Source organism: Gymnogyps californianus, chromosome 13 (assembly GCF_018139145.2).
Source record: "Gymnogyps californianus isolate 813 chromosome 13, ASM1813914v2, whole genome shotgun sequence".
In the NCBI taxonomy this organism is placed as follows: Eukaryota; Metazoa; Chordata; class Aves; order Accipitriformes; family Cathartidae; genus Gymnogyps; species Gymnogyps californianus.
In genome coordinates this window covers 13,150,833-13,167,652 of record NC_059483.1, presented here as the reverse complement: position 1 = coordinate 13,167,652, position 16,820 = coordinate 13,150,833, and the positions used below count along the sequence as shown (strand labels likewise).

Sequence of the window (16,820 nt, the reverse complement as noted above, 5' to 3'; positions counted from 1 at the left end):
CAGCCCTCTTGGGGACGCTCTCTCAATAGCGCCGCTGGGCCCGGCCGAAAAGGCGTCGGCCTGTCTGCCCTGGCTCTGCCGGCGGCGTCCCCCCCACCTGGCGGCGCGGCGTTCTGCTTGAGCCGCTCTTCAGCGACGCTCCCTGACTGAGGGGAGCGGTGGGGCCGGGGCCTGGGATGGCGGGGCTGTGCCCCCGCGACTGAGCACCGTCGCCGGGGAGGCAGGGCCGGGCGGGCCGGGCCCGCGGCGGGTAGGAGCGGGGCCGGCGCTGGGAGGGGGGCTTACGAGGAGGAGCTTACGGGGAGGGGCGCCGGGGCCTGCCCCCGGCGGCACGGCCTGGCTGCGGCGGGGGCCGCGGCCCTCTGAGGGGAGCGGCGGGGCCGCGCTCCGGGGCCGCGCGAGGCCCCGCGGGGCCGCCGGGCTCCGGCAGTCGTCCCCGGGTGAGAGAGGAGCTTGAACGTACCTGTCAGGCTTTAGCAGCCCGCGCCTCGCTACCCAGCTGCCCTTTTGCATATAGGGAGTTCGGCAGGAAAAAAGCTTCGTGCCTTGCCTGGGGCGGTGCGGTTCTTCGGTTACAGTCGGTATCAGCTCGGAGGTTACCGGTGGCCTGGGTGGACCTCGCTGCTCTCTGGGTTTCTGCCCTGCCCTTTGCGAACACTTCAGCGCGTCCCTGAAAGGCAGCTTTATGCCCCCTTTTGCAGTCTGGGAGCCCTCCTATGGCAGGAGCGTCCAGAGGCACCTTTGCCTAGCCTAAAGGGTAGAAAGTAACTTAAGATTTTCTCCAGCTCTCTGGTTCCTTTAGCAGCCTTTAAAATAGGCAATGCTTCCTTGCCAGTGTAGAATGAAGTGACCATGTACTGTTACTTTGCTTCACTTGCCGCCCTCTTGTTTGTTGTCTGTGCAGCTGCCTTCTAGAGGAAAAAAAAAAAAACAAAGCAACAAAAAACTTAGGGTACTTCTTTCTGGAAAACATCCCTGAACTGGGATTCTCTGTCTAATGGTTTTGGATTATTGTTGATACTTCTGCTTTTGGTATTTTTCTTTGGTTGTTTCTAGCATTGCAGTTCCTTTCTTTTTAAGTTTAGTTTAGAACGATCTGTGAGAATGAAACTTGGAGAAAAGAGAGGTCCTTGATCACTCGCGGAAAATCCCTGTCTAGTGAGTTCTAAGGGTGAAATGCAAGATGCAATTGTTGTGACCAAATTGAGGTTTGAAGAACCATCTTAAAAAGGAAGAGAAGAAAAAAAGGTGGTGTTTTCTTTTTCTTTTTTCTTAAGCATTTAAGTTATTGAGGTAACAGTTATATTTAAGCAGGGATCTGGACAGTGCATTTTTTTCTTGCACAAATACAGTGTTTTAAGGAGTAATCTTAACCCTAGTATAATCTGTACTTGCAAGATTTTATGATACCGTTTTCAGAAAGGAAGAAAACTTTCGTTATTTTATTGGAGCTGAAACTCTGGTAGTGTGTAATTCACCTTTATGTGGTTGGGCTTTGAGAGCACAGAGAATTGCTAGTGATGTGAGCCCCGAATTTCACTGAGCTCTGATACGGTTACGGTGCCATGAATCAGGAAACAACATCCCCTCGGTGAGAGGCAATCTTTTTCACTGAAGGTGCAGCTGAGCCTTCTCCAGCACTCCGTCACAACAACCTACGAGTCATGCAGATGTTCTTGGTCTGAATGCAACTTGAGTCCAGCGCCTGGACAGAGGAATAGGCCTCCGCCAAGTCAGGCTGACTTCAGCTGTAGTGTAGAAAACCATTTTATTTTGTTTTCTGGTGTATGGTGAATAGAGCTGCCTGCTAGAAGAAAAAGGGAGACCAGGACTGCGGCACTGGTTTCCTCTTATGTGGCTATGGGGTGATTTTACCCCCATTGCGTAGGCTGGGCCGGCTGAAGTGAACAGCCCCGTGGAGGCAGGATGTGGTGAGTGATCTCCTGGATATGCTCAGCTGACTGGGTTTGTTTTGGACTAGACAGGGCATGGGTTTGGACAGTGTGCTGTAAGGAGCAGTGTTGCTGGGGATGATGAAGCCTAGTTGGATCTTTGCCATCGGTTCCTGGTCGTGTTGCCGTGGAATTTTTGCTGGTGATCTCCATAGGAACAGGCCAGTTCACATCCTTGCTGTAGGCCTTAGCTATTAGAAAAGCACGATGATCGTGCTGTCTGGCTGATGGCTTTGGCTGCCCTTTCTTATCATGTTGGACATTCTGTTACTCTGCCTTTGTGTATACTCCATCTTGGGAGAAAGAATAGGATACTAATACCAGGCTGTAGTGAGCAGCCTGGCTGAGAGGTAAGCTTGATTCTGCTTTGCCCTTTGAAACCTTATGACTGGAGCTCTGTTACATATGGCCAACTCCTCTCCTTATCAGCAGCTTGCTGCTGTTGCGTGATAGTGGTGGCTTCTAGGGAAAAAGAATGGAGCCTGTTTGTTCTCTTTATAAGGAAGATGTTTTTCCCATGTAATTCTCTCACAGCTTTATACTTGAGTTCTTTTCAGTGGGACAGGCAGATCAAATTCTTTGTCCCAGAAGAGATGTTAGGAGGGTGTGATGGTTTGCAGTTGATGATGTTGTACTACTCATGCTCTGTGAGGTTTTTCTCTACCCTTTCTCAGCTTTTTTAAAAATTAGGTAGAATTTTTTCTGTGTTGGCAAATGTGAACATACTTGTCCTTGCTGCTACTGAGATGCAGAGGTGTTTCAGAGGAAGAGAATGGAACAAAATTATTAACAGAAAATCATTCTTAACAGTGTCAATTCAGAGAAGTGAGAAGCTGGAGGGAAGAGAGGACACTTCTACAGATGAGTCTGGAATGTGAAGGTTGTTTGCTGGAACCTCTACTAGAACTAGGATTTTTGGCACAGATTTTGCCATCTCAGTACAAAGTTGATATTCCCAGGTCTGTGTGTGTTTATTTAATGTGACGTCTCTTGTGCAGCACAGCACACGGCAGTCGCAAAAGAAAAATCCCAGCTCAGTATCTGTCAGCATGGATGAGTCAAAGGAAGGGTTTGTTAGCTGAGGGTGGGAGGATCCCCTTACCCCTCAGAAAACCTGGGAAGAGTCTCAGCCTCTGAAGAGAAAGAAGAGTCTGTGGCTCACAGTCTCGAGCAGTTTGTGGGGAAGGTGCTACTGAACTCCAAAAGCTCAACAGATGACACAGGGCTGTGCTGATTCTTTCCAACTTGTGAGTCACCCAGAACCTCGCAGGGAAAATACCTTCTGAATCTTGTCATGGAGGCTGTCAGTTTTTGCCATGCCAGCTAGGGCTAAAGTCAAACAGGGAGAATTTTTTTGAGATAACTCCTGGATTAGCTATAGCACACAGACTGCTAGAGTGCTGTCTCTGGCAATGTGCATCTTTAAGATGCCAGCTGATAGAGTTTTTTTTTTTGAATCTGTGTGTTGTGTGTGACCACTTCTTTGGGGAGTGCCAGGCGAGATGGTAGGCCCTTGTGTTTGTATTCAGCTCATAGCTAGTCAAGTGCTTTAATGGTGAGGTTTGCTCTTTTAGGGTGGGAAGAGGAGAGGGTTTGCACAAGGTGATAGATTGAATCAGGAGCAGGCTTAGTAAGGTAAATCAGGTCAAAACTCTAGTATATACTAAATCCTGATCTAAAGTACTGTGTGCCATAGTCCACTTAAGCTTCCAAGGTGATTGTAGAACCAACAGAGGAATAGACTGCTGGTGATGTGGTTTCTGCCAAAGCCACCGGCACGGGCATGAAGCACGTGAAGTTTTATGGATGGCAGAGCAGAGTTTCCCTTTAACTTCTAGAGGGACAGTTAATATCACAGCAGCGTAGGGCCTGGGGGATGGGCAGATGGTGGAAAAGATGTGAATGTTGTCTCAGGGAAAGCAGTACAAAAAAGTTTAATCGGGAATGGGAAGTTCTGTGTTCTCATCTTTTTGAGAGGCAGGAGAGATGTAAGGTACGGCAGGCAAAAGAACTGAGCGCCATGACTCTTCTGATTCTGACCATAGCTCTCTGCTGCCCGAGAGTTAGACCTTAGGAAACCCATTAGATACGACTGCGTCTGGTGGGTTTGTAAACTACCAGTGATGATGCTGATCTATGTCTGACAAGGGCAATGCGGTTGAGACTGGTGAATGTAAAGAAGCTGGAGAACTTCAGGCTAACAGGGTTTTAGGAGCTGTCTTTTCACAGCCTTACTGTTGTGCTTAAAATCAGAATAGTTCTGGTGTCTTGGAGAGGGTTAGAAGTAAAATGCTGAATCTTGGCTTTTGCCAGTGTTGGTTTTGGAAGATAAAGAGTCTGTACAGTCCCTTTAGGTAAAAGTATGGGAGGCTCTCCCTCCTTTCAGACTGCAGGGTTGGTAACAGCAACAGGTTTTAGGTAGGGGCCTTCATTTTTTCTTTGTAATACTTGAAATCAAATAATTGACTGTAACTTCTTCATCTTGGGAGCTAGAATGATCATTAATGTTATGGTACAGCAGGATTTCTGTCTCCATTGGATGATGCCATGTATTGCTGCTGAGTCTTGATTTCTCCTATGAATCTGCCAAAGCTCAAAAAATCACAAATTTAATCCAACATAGTATTACGCTATTTTGAAGGTGCTTGTTACTCTGATACAAGATAGTGGTTTTGTACTGTCTGTCCTGATGGCTGTGTGCAGAGTAAGGGCAGGTGGCATTTCATTGTGTAATAGTCTTTCAGATGATGATAATTTGCTGTAACAAGCAGGAAGCAGTTGTGAAGGGCCCTAATGGCAGGGATGTGTTTTTTTAGCTCTGACTCACAACTGATTTAATGTTGCTTTTTGTCTCTGCTGTGGTTGTCTTGCGCTGTGTTTGACCTGGACCAGAAGGAAGGCAGGGTGTCCCAGTCCATGATGTCTGTGATGAGATTCTCCGTGTCTGACAACATCACACATTCGACTGCCCTGGTGACAGCACTGGATAATGTGACAACTTTGTCCCCGACAACAATGCAGGCAATCAATGACACCAACATCACTGTCCCGCACAAGTGCCTGTTGTTGCTCTATGAGGACATTGGGAAGTCCAGGTGAGACGGAGGAAATGGGACCATGGTCTGACCCTGGGCCAGGGGAAAGAGCTTGCTTTTTCAGAGTTTGGTTGAGAAGGGGCTGGGGCTGGTGCCTTCCCTTCTAGATGCTGAAGAACAGGGAAAAAAAACTGTTTTATTTACTTTTTGCAGAGTCCGCTACTGGGATCTTCTGCTCCTGGTTCCCAATGTGCTTTTCTTTATGTTTCTTCTCTGGAAGCTGCCCTCTGCCAGGGCCAAAATCCGGGTCACTTCCAGCCCAATCTTCACTACATTCTACATACTAGTGAGTACCGCTCTGTGTTTTTTTGAACTGATGAGTGCGTGTTTTTTTTTATTACCACTCATGAACAATACCACTGAGCTAGTGGAGAGAGAGTCTAGAGCAGATCTCACAGGGTTAAAATCTATTTTTAGTTGAAGGTGTACTACAAGAAGTAGACACAGATTTTTGGGTTTTTTTTCACTGTCTGAATTCTGCTGTTCACAGTTTCTGGGACCATACCTGCTGGATTTGAGTGGATTTTGTTCTTCTATGGTGATTTTTTTTTTCTTTTCCTTTTTTCTTCTTTTGTTGCTCTGTTGTCTTGGAATCTAGTATCTTACACTTTCCTTGCTCCTTGCAGTAAGTAGCATGTGACACAAAATCAGCTTCTCACTGAGGTAATGAAAGTGAAACACTGGAGAGTAATTTGTGTGAAGCTGTTGAAAAGCTTGGTCATCTGCTGTAGAAAATGGTGATGTGGCAGGATTCTGGTTAGTCTGGGAGTGTAGAAACCCAACCCTCTTAGTTTCTTTCCCATCATATCAAAGTAGCTGCTGACGTGATGATTTCTTGATACTTCTTAAGGTGGAAACAGAATATGTAGGCAGTACAGTTACAGTTCTGAAACATCTAAGATCTTGCCTGTTCTCCTCTTCCCAGTTTAAAAAGGCACAGGCAACTTTTGATCACATTAAGGTAGTCTCTAGTAATCTCTGAGCGTCATACCTATTAACTGTGATACTGCTCACAGGGCATGGTAAATGCAGCTAAGGACCTACCTGAATTTGTTTAAAAATATTCAGAAGCTTTATCATAGGTGCTTTTTTTGATCCTGGCTTGCCTCAGTGTGTAGCATAATGTGCTTGCTCTTCCTCAGTGAGATTAGTACAGATTGTAGAAGTGAATGTGTGTTTGAATTGGGTTAGATGGGAGGCATCCTTCTTTGGGCTGTGTGAAGGTACTGGCATGGCAAAACCCAAGAAGCATCAAAACCAAATCTGAGCTAGTAGCCCCAACTGAATCTTTGGTGGGAAGTCTTGTTAGCTCTTTCAGGCCTGGAGTGTGGGTACTGGGCTTGTGCACAGTTCTGGATAACCAGGTATACACACAAATGCTCCAAACTTTTAAAAATATTACTAGCCATTTCCAGTCTGGATTTAAATCTTCCTTTATGCTTCCAGTAATGCACATGGCTCAGTAGGAAGTTCATGCCAAAGGCTTTGAAAAGCAAAATTCCTGATAAACCAAAGGGAAGAAAAAAGTGAACTGACTTTATGCTGTTGACTTTTTCAAAACAGAGTGAGAAGCAGAAAGTGATGAAACAGCCTTAGAGGAAAACGCTTTCATTCAGTTTGATCTTCTGGAGTTTGTTATTGGGAAATGAGGGTGGAAGTGTGTTCTGTGAAGATTTCCTTTCACACAGCTGTTTGTCATGTCTTGAAGGAATGCTTTCTTGTGGAGTCAGTGATTAAAGTGAAGTTAATAGATTGGGAAGAGTCTCTACCTACTTAGAGAGGAAGTAAAAAGGGTGTGTTTTATTCTCCAATGAGTTGTTGCTGCTCTAGAACACAATTCTATTCAGGGACCCTTCTTTTTTTGTCAGTGTTTTGTCCCAGCATTTTCCACCCCAGGAGGGAGTGTTGTATTATTCTTCTCTCATGCCGTTTGCATCCCTTCTTCCTCTAAGGAGGAAATATTCAGCTGTAGGTGGCTTATTGGTCATTTCTGTTTTCCAGCCGCCTTAGAATCAGCTTGGACTCTTTTTGTTCTCTGATAGACTTAACTGTCTCATACGTGCATCATTAGAATTAGCCTGTGACTTGGAGAAATTTATCTGGAAAAATCTGCTTTCTTAGAGGGTAAGTCTGCACAGCAGAGGGTAGATATATCCTACTGAGCTCTTAATTGCATAGTATGGCTTTGACAGCACAGGAGTTGGTAAATTAGCCTTGCTGAGCTCCATGCTGTCATGCTTAAATGGTACATGTGCTGACTTGGGTATATATGTTGCACTGTGCAGCAGGGTAAGATGTTTTAAAGCTGTTGGCTGCAGCTGACTTTTCCTCTGCATTCCTGAGCATTGTCAGTGTTGAGTGAGAACTGCAGATTTTAGTTTTATCACAGATCTGAAGTGTGGTAGTTGGTATCGAGTGGCTTCTGTTATCTGATGTGGTTGGTTTATTCAGTCATACCAAGCACTTGATCGTGTAATTTGGAGGGATATGGTTTTTGTCTGGTTTTATTCCTCCCCTGCCCCAGTGGACTGAAGGGTGAGGAGACCGTTTGCCTGTAAAGATACTATTGTAAGGAGTGGATGAGACCTCTTCAGAGCTGTTTAATCTGACAGTTGAGGAAATTTGTTCCTTCCTAAATTCTAAGCCAGTACTCCTGCATCTAACAGGCCTGAGGAATCTTCTTTGGCAAATTAACTCTAAACTGCTGCAGGAAATCCTTAGTACACATTATCAGACTTGAAAGCTGTCCTGGAAATGGTATTCCAAAAGGGTTTCTGGTCACTACTGCATATCTGCCTTTTGACATGAGTTCACTTTTGGTATCTTTTTGTGTAGGTATTTGTGGTGGCTTTAGTTGGTATTGCCCGTGCTGTTGTCTCCATGACTGTGAGTGCCTCTGATGCTGCCACAGTTGCTGATAAGGTAGGTACAACACTGATCTTAGAGGCTCTGCTTTGTGCAGTTCTGATCACAGCAATCTGCTGTGGCTTCCCTTTTATGTGCATACAAGAAGAATGTGTTTTTTTGCAGTACTCGTATCTATGTGTACTATGGAATCCTGTTCTGATAGCTGTATCTAAATGATCACAACATACAGGGCTGTAAAACAATGGACTTCCTAAAATAGACGCACAAATAATGGCAGCAAAACTTTCCTGTTGCAGGGATGGAATGAGTCTGCTTTGCAAGAGCTAAACATTCAGATACCTTTAGTGGATAGGCAAGACCTGGCCTTTGTTACTCTTGCAATATTTGAGTGGCTCTGAAAAATATTTAATTCTTTTGTATTGAAAGCAAATAAAACCAAATTCCCTTTTGAGACTGATATCTGAATGTCCTTGCAGCCACTCTGAGCACAGGGCCAACCCTTAGCAAACAGGAAATAACTTTGTACATGCTGTTCCTTTGTAGTCATTTGACTTGTAGCAGAATATTACCTAAAACAAAAAGCTCTGTAGTTCTTGAGCTGTTAGGGGAAGAAGAGCTACCCATAGAGTACAGGTCTTCTGGCTTTATTCTCTGGGATCAGTGTGGTTCTTTTGCTTTTCCCTTTAATGTTGCCTGTCAAAGCATTGTAATGCACTGCTGGTTGTCAGTGGCTGGATGTTTGTAGCATTTTCATTCACCTCTGTTGAATAGATGTAGGTCCAGGACTTGAATAATGGAGAAGAGGTGAGAAGGTGCTTTTCTTCAGCTCTGTCGGTGTTGCTGCTAAGTGCACCTTGCTGGGAAGTCATGCAGTAAGACAGATACTCGATGTCAATTTTTCCTGTAAACACATGTTCTATCATGTCTATTATGTTTCTTTTGTTTTCTCTCATGTATATATGCACACGCACACACACAGTGCGTTTTCTGAGATTAGAAGTGTCTTATCAAATGCCTCTTAAAATATTGTGTATCTTTAACAGAGCGCCATTCAGTGTTCAGAGGAAGAGGATTAATAAGCCAGAATCTGGGTTCTTGTTCTAGGTTTGGCACTGATTTATTGCATGACTACCTGGAAAGTTACCTCACCTGCTGGTTTTTTGTTCTTGTTTCACCAAATAAAACATGGGAATGAAAATGAGAAGCTGGAAGTGGGAGCGGTTTGGAGTTGAATATGCTTTAGATTTAGGGACCAGTAGCTTTGGAGGAGTGCAGAATACTGAGTTTGTTCAGTCATAACTGTGCTGCAGAACCTACTGTTTTAAGAACTGGCCCTGTTTGATGTTATACTTTTGAGGTCTTCTTGGGTTTATGCTCCTTGGGAGTACAGCAGAAAGAACACATCCAAGACAAGTGACAGATCCTCAAGTGTGGCAAACCATGACCACTTCCTCTCTTCGTAGGCATGCTATTTGCTCACTCCCACACAACTGTTCTGTTTCACAGACATCGACAGGGCTTGGAACAAGCATATAAGTAGTATCCTTACAAAGTGTGAGGAGGGTTTGTGGAAATGACCTGCTCCATTCAAAGGCGGCCATCTCCTGGAGCAGAGTGTGGAGTTTTGCTGTATTAACTTCTGACTGGTTTCTGGCTCCATCTAATCATGTTTGTCTGGTTTCTGTTATCCCTCAGATCCTGTGGGAGATCACAAGGTTCTTCCTTCTGGCGATTGAACTGAGTGTGGTGATTCTAGGCCTTGCCTTTGGTACGTGTCAGGAGGTTTTTGAGTACTTTGAACGTTTCCTGTTCCCTTTCTTTCCACAAAGGATGCATCTGTAAGTTTGTGGAGATGCTGACTCTATAAAGTGAAGGAGCTCTAGAATAAAGACAAAGGACAAATTGGGGAGTTTTAGTTAGAAATGGCTGAAAGCCTGATTATATTTACAGACCTATGGCTTGTGCAATTTCAGGGTTTGTGCGTGCTTTGTTTGTCCTGCATGCATGTGGTGAAGGTGCTTAGGTGAAGAAGACTTACGCAAAGATCAACAGTGCTTTGCTTCAACCCCATTTTATTTAAGATGGTTCCTTTGGGTGTCCTTCTGTCCCCTCCGTGATTGGTTTGATTCCATCCTGGATTCATTCAAATGCTTTAACTGTACCTGCAATCTGTAACTCTACCTTTTTCAGTTGTACAAGTGAAAATGCTGTTTGGAGCACCTCTTCCTGGGGGTCAGAGGTAGAGGAGAGGGGTTGGTAGGCGTCACTGTTGCATCTGCCAGTGGGACATCTGAGCACTAGCTCTTTCATCTTTTGAGGACTCATAGAATAAGTTAGGTTGGAAGGAGCTTCTGGAGATTGTCTGCTCCAGCATATTCCAGTGCAGATTTCTTTAAGTTATGTAAGGCCTTCTCCCTGCTCTAACCTAGTCTCCCATCAGCTTTTTTTTCCTGAGAAGAAACTTTACAACATCTCAGTGTACATGATACTGCAGTCATTCCGGACTTTTTTTTTGTAACCCCAGCGGAAGAACTTAGTTGCTTTCTCTATATTAGTGTGGGCAGGAGGAAAGCAAGTTAAAACCTGTTGTTTTGTAAGTATTATTTTGTCTGTGAAAGGCTCAACTCTCCAAACAGGGAAGCAGTTTCTAGTGGTTAAGTGAGCCTTAGCCTTCCCTTGAAGGCCTCTGGAAATACAAGTGTTTTCCTATATTGGTTTTGAAGAGAACTGATTTTTACCAGGGCTGGGATCACATCCTGAGTCACTTCTGTATTCCTTAATTCCAGGTCACCTGGAGAGCAAGTCGAGTGTGAAACGTGTTCTGGCAATCACTACAGTGCTGTCTCTGGCATATTCTGTCACCCAGGTGAGTACATTGGAGAATTAGTCTTTGCAAGAGGGGACTTTGCTTGGAGTTAGGTGGTTAGGCGTGGGACTCTTATCTGGAAAGTGGCAGCTTTGCTCTTTGGATGAGGTTTTGGGGGAAGACTGGATGCTTGTGGCCCGGTATGAGGATCCCCAGAGCGTGCACCAGACTGTATCTCCTTGTCCTCTCTATGGCACGAATGGCTCATCCAAGGTGAAGAAATGAGATGACATTTAGATGGATTGCCATGTTTAGTGAATCTTGGAACAGGAGTGAGAGGTTTTTCACACCTGAGCCACCAATTCTGAATCTAGCCTCAAGTGCCATGAAAACTAGATGGTGACACCTGAGGTGTGCTTGCCCGATAAGGGCAGTGCAGTGGGCCTCTTGTCTCCTGACTGTGAGAGCTGAGAGCTCTTGCTTCCCTTCAAACTAGCAGCTGGCTTGCTAGCTCAGTTTATTAGCTGTGTCTCCATCTCTCTGAACAATGCGGTATGTGTCTGGGTTTATTCTTCTCCTTGGTATGTAAGTGGTCAGCCCTGTGTCTCTATGCTTGGGGCAGTGCCAGAATAACACACAGATCTTTGTTCTGTGACCAGGCTCTTGCTTGCGGAGGCACTGAGCTGATCATTACCACATGATAAAGCTGGAGGAGCCTCATGAAATATCGAGTGTTTGAGCTATGTCTGGATTCAGTAGTACTTACGAGCACTTTTCTCTTTCCACTGTCTGTATGGTAGCTTCTGTTCATACCATTTTGCAGGAATTCAAGTGAATGAGACAGTGTCCTTTCCCAACTCTTGCACAAGTGTGGGCTTTTATATTCTGGATGTTTCAGCAGAGAAGGTCTATTTAGAGGTGGAAATGGAATTCTTAGTGTTTCAAACAGGCAACTGCTTGCATTCCCTATGCCTTCATTCAGTCTCTCTTCTGGAATGTCATTGATGCCAGTTTCCTTCAGATGCAGATTCCTGCCACTTTCTTCCGCTCACTTCTTGTTTTCAGTTTCTTCCTCTTTTCCTGTGTGAGCTTAACTTGGTCTAAGCAGGGCAATGGTTGGGTCTTAGGTGGCAGGGACAGCTGTTGTCTGAACTTTAAACACAGTCTCCCTTGTCCAGGCACCTACTCTAGTGAGAATGCTGCCTATAACAGAATCATGTTGGTGCCACTTCTCTCCTAGGGCACTCTGGAAATCCTGTACCCTGATGCCCACCTCTCAGCAGAAGACTTCAACATCTATGGCCATGGAGGGCGACACTTTTGGCTTGCCAGCTCCTGTTTCTTCTTTCTGGTAAGTACTGGGCGTGTGTTACGCACTCGGATAGCTTCTTTGTATTTTCTAAGTGGGGCAAGGAGGATGATTTGTGTATAAGGCGGCCCTGGTCCCCCTCCTGCCTGATACAGTGCAGCATTGATGCTTCTCATGTGGCAGGGAAGCTGAAGCAATAAAGGTGTGGTGGGAGTGGTGTAAGCTGTGGCAGCTGAATTCCGGCAGAACTCAGATGTTCTTCACTCCCTTGTTTCTCAGGGACCAGCCTTTTTGTGCTGATGGGGGTGAGGCGTGGGGCCTTCACATCTGCACCATCTGCACTGGTTTAATATCAGGGGGTCTGTGCCTCTGTCCCGAGACATCTAGGGAGTGCGTGACACCACACACCATCCCTGCAAAGATTGTTGAGTTCAGTTGCCAAGCAGCTGTGGAACAGTTAGTTCTTTGTCTCAACAGGTCTATTCCTTGGTGGTGATTCTTCCAAAAACTCCTCTGAAAGACCGGATTTCTTTGCCCTGTAAGTGACTGTAGAATGTTCCATAGTATAGATGGAGACAGTGCCAGGATAAAACATAGGTGGGAGTAAGAGGTTCCTGTACCTGGTTGTGCTGCAGATACATCCCACTGTCTCAGTCCTTTGCCATGTATCTGTACCCTGAGAAGTTATCCCTGGAAGAATAGTATGTTGTACCTTTTGGAGATGTCGTGGTTTAACCCCAGCCAGCAACTAAGCACCACACAGCTGCTCACCCCTCGCTGCTCCCAGTGGGATGGGGGGGAGGATCGGGGAAAAAAAAGTGAAACTCGTGGCTTGAGATAAGAGCAGTTTAATAACTAAAGTAAAATAAAATATAATACTACTACTAATAAAAAGATAACAATAATAATTGTAATGAAATGGAATATAACAAAAAAAAGAGAGAAATAAAACCCAAGAAAAGACAAGTGATGCACAATGCAATTGCTCACCACCTGCTGACCGATGCCTGAGCAGTGATCCGCCCCTCCCAGCCAGCTCCCCCCAGTTTATATACTGGGCATGATGTTCTATGGTATAGAATACCCCTTTGGCTAATTTGGGTCAGCTGCCCCGGCTCTGCTCCCTCCCAGCTCCTTGCACACCTGCTTGCTGGCAGAGCATGGGAAACTGAAAAGTCCTTAGCTTAGGATAAGCACTACTTAACACTCTGATGTTTCAGTTGTTGCTATCAACATTATTCTCACACTAAATCCAAAAGACACTATACCAGCTAGTAAGAAGAAAATTAACTTTATCCCAGCCAAAACCAGGACAGGAGAGCAGAGTAAGAGCAATTAAATTGCTACTTCAGTAGCTAAACAATTACATTAAGAAAATAAGACCTACTGCTCAGTGATACAGATGTAATGTAAATATATCGTCTTCAGAGAGCCATAAGAAATGGCTTCTTAATAGCTTCCTTTGAAATGCATGTATGATGTTAAAGTGTACATGCTTGTCCCCTGGGAAAGAAAGGCTAATTGGGAGCTGCTTAATAATTTTTATCTGGGCATTTACTTTATGAAGATGCTTCTCTGGTTTTTATTGCAGAATATCTGCGATTCTTGAGTAGGGAGAGAAGCTGCTACTAAGATGTTTGCATTGGGCTGTTCTCTAAGTAGTGTTGGCATCTATGTGTGGGTACCCTGAGGGAGTGGATATGTGTGGCACATGCCACAAGCAGGTGGTCCTGGGCCTGATCTGCCTAGTGTCCAGCATACCCTGCTGCTCCTGTCTAGGTCTCCTGAGCAGTTTTGTTAGTGCTGTGCAGTGGAAGGGCACAGCTTCTAGTTCAGCTGTGGGTTTTTTGTTTGTTTTTCTTATGTTCAATTGTGTGAGTGACACTGGTTCCAGATGCTTGCCTATAAAATCTTTGCATGTGTTGCCATGACCATGTGTTTTCAAAACCCATCTTGTGTGTGTGTATACACATGCAGGAGGGTATGGTTTAGTCCACTATACCTCTGTCAATCGTGTCAGCATGGGACAGGAAAATGCAGTCTTAATTCTTCAGGAGTTCTTAAACAGACAAGATGGTGAGACACTTCTGTTGGGTTTGCCATCTCCAACCAGATTTGCGCTGGACTGGTGCTTATGAGGTTGAGCTTCATCTGTGTCCATGTCTTTCCCACAGCCAGGAAGAGTTTTTATGTTTATGCTGGAATCCTGGCACTGCTGAACCTGGTGCAGGGCCTGGGCAGTGCTCTCCTTTGTGTGGATATCATAGAAGGACTGTGGTATGTATGCTGGGGGACGAGGTCTGCAGCCCAGTTTCTCATGTTGCATTTGAGTGTCCTTCAACATTGCCTCTCCCAAGAAAACAAACTTGTGCTGTGTTCCTAAGAGGCAATAAAGCTGCTGGTTCTGTTTTGTGCCAAAAGACCTCTAAGCGGTCAGGAAACTCACAGTGGAGAGGTCTGTGGAGCTGCATGCTCTGCAGTGGTCTAGAGGTGGTGAGTGAGAGTAATAGCTTGAATCCACTGATGCCTGGCCATTGGCTCCTGTTTCATAGGTAAAAAGGGAGGAAATAGCCTGTTTGCTAGAAATAGCATGGAGATACCCTTATTCACGTCTGGAGTCTCATTCTGCAGGGATCAGTGTCACTTCTGTGAGTCAAAATTGGGAGCACTGAGACTGTGCTCTTGGTCAGACCTTGGGTCTTGGCATGGTTCCCTCTGAGTGTCTAGGAGCAGTGACACAGGTTGATGGCAATGTTTGTTACTTTGCATCAGTCTGAATTTGTTTAACACAAGACTTTTTCTTGTCCTCTGCTTGGACACCCTGGAGGGAAATTGGATCATTCTGGGGGGATGTGACTGGTGTTATCCAGCTGTATTGTGCTTGAGTGCTAAATTCCTTCATGTTCCCCTTTGCCGTTGACAGCTGTGTTGATGCTACCACGTTCCTTTACTTCAGCTTTTTTGCACCTCTCATCTACGTGGCATTCCTGAAAGGCTTCTTTGGGTGAGTAGCCAAGAACAGGAGTTTAGAGGGTATAATTGTCATTTAATTGTTTTGCACTCAAGTTCTCCCCATCTGTAGAACAAAGGGAGTGACTGGAATGCCAGTTAGAGAACCAGTTTTTAATTTCTGGCCTTGAAGTTTTTCTTGTGTGACCCAGGGCTGCTCGCTTCTATCCAACACTCCTTTGTGTGCAAAGTAGAGCTGATAGCTATATTCCTCTCAAACATTTATGAGGATCACTTCTTCGGTGTCTGCATCCTGTTTAGTATAAAGTTTTTCTGCTGAAGTTGTTAACTAAATGGTTAGTGAGAGATTGAGTCCCGGAAGGTTAAATGGTCTTCTGCGTGGGTTTTGGGATAGGTTTGTAGAAAGGATATAGGGGTTAGGTAACTTTTTGGCTGAGGACTCCTCTAGAATGGGCCCAGGAGTCACCTGTTAAAAGCACTCGGGCGTGTGATTCCTGGGTCGGGGTTGCCGCCGTGTGGCCACTGAGAGGAGATGCATCTTGTACATCACACAACCGAGTGTTTTAGTGTAGGCTTTAGCTTGTATTGTCCATAAGCAAGAAACAGCAGGCTTTAAAATAACTAAGAACATAAAGTACTCCTAAAATATCAAAATGTGCTTCTGCTACCTTCTGAAATATCTGGAGTCAGAGGTGGGAACTGCTGATCCACAAGTATTTGCATTTTGGTTTTCCTGGTGCACACAGATGGAACTTGAGGTGGACTCCTGTTCTGTTGGTGTCAGTAACCAGGCTGCTGTAGAGTCCGGTGGTGTTTGGATGCTGTTGCCCTCAGTAACTGAGAACTCCCAAAGATGAGAACACCTTTCCCACACTAGAGTCAGGATTCTGCCATTTTTATTTCTCTTAGGTGACTTAGTCCAAAGCTACATTTAGCATTACTTTATGGCAGTTACTCTGCTAGGTATATTTCAGGACTGAAAGCTAGTGTGAAGAGTTTTTAGGGTCTGAATGCACAATTTCTTGGTGCTGCTGAATTTCAGTTAAGGGTAAGTGGCTGTGATACTACATTGCTTAAGCATGTATTTTAAATCTTTAATCACTCCAGGTCTGAACCGAAGATCCTTTTCTCCTACAAATGTCAGGTGGATGAACCTGAGGATGTGGATGTGCATCTACCCCACCCTTATGCTGTTGCCAAGAAGGAAGGAATGGATTCTGGGTTCTACTCGAGCACTCAGATTGACACCACAGCCTACCTGGATGATGTGGCCTCTATGCCATATCACGTGGGCAGCATCAACAGCATGGACAGTGACCGCTGGAAAGCCATCAACGCCTAAGGCAGGGCTACCCGCTTCACACGATGCCTCATTCCTTTCCTTCTAAACTCCCTGATACCACAGCTGTTAGGATGTCCATTGGAAATCTGTCCTTGGCTATCTGCCATGGCTTTCCTCTCTTCCTTAGGATTTCTGAAACCTATTGTGGAACTAAGTTGGCAGCCCAAATCTTGTTGGAAAGAACGTTTTCTGTTGCTACCTGAGAACAATGTAGAACAGTTTTGTTCATAAACGTATAAACACCGAACCTTCCTGATCCTCCGTGTTCCAGATGTGAATATGACCCAGAAGACAGGCCTGACTGGCACCTCTTCCTTTTCAATGACTGAAAGCACTTGTCTGCCAATTAGGGGAATGGCGTTCAGGGATGAGGGTGTTGATTTGACTGCTGTATTGTGCATGTATAGAAGGAGTTTCGTCGTTGAAACCAAAGATGGTCTTCCTGGGCTTTTTCAAGCAGCATGGTTGCCTGGGTCTT

General features: G+C 45.1%; 1 protein-coding gene across 1 annotated transcript; it reads left to right on the top strand.

Moving 5' to 3' along the window:
• Positions 1 to 241: 241 nt before the first annotated feature.
• On the top strand, positions 242 to 16,589 carry TPRA1 (transmembrane protein adipocyte associated 1). The gene is made up of 11 exons (XM_050904729.1): positions 242 to 250; positions 4,845 to 5,047; positions 5,201 to 5,333; positions 7,883 to 7,969; positions 9,611 to 9,683; positions 10,702 to 10,781; positions 11,962 to 12,072; positions 12,508 to 12,568; positions 14,205 to 14,307; positions 14,954 to 15,034; positions 16,108 to 16,589. The coding sequence occupies exons 2-11, from the start codon at positions 4,869 to 4,871 to the stop codon at positions 16,340 to 16,342; spliced, it is 1,143 nt and encodes a 380-aa protein (XP_050760686.1). The 5' UTR covers positions 242 to 250; positions 4,845 to 4,868; the 3' UTR covers positions 16,343 to 16,589.
• The last annotated feature ends 231 nt before the right edge of the window (positions 16,590 to 16,820 follow it).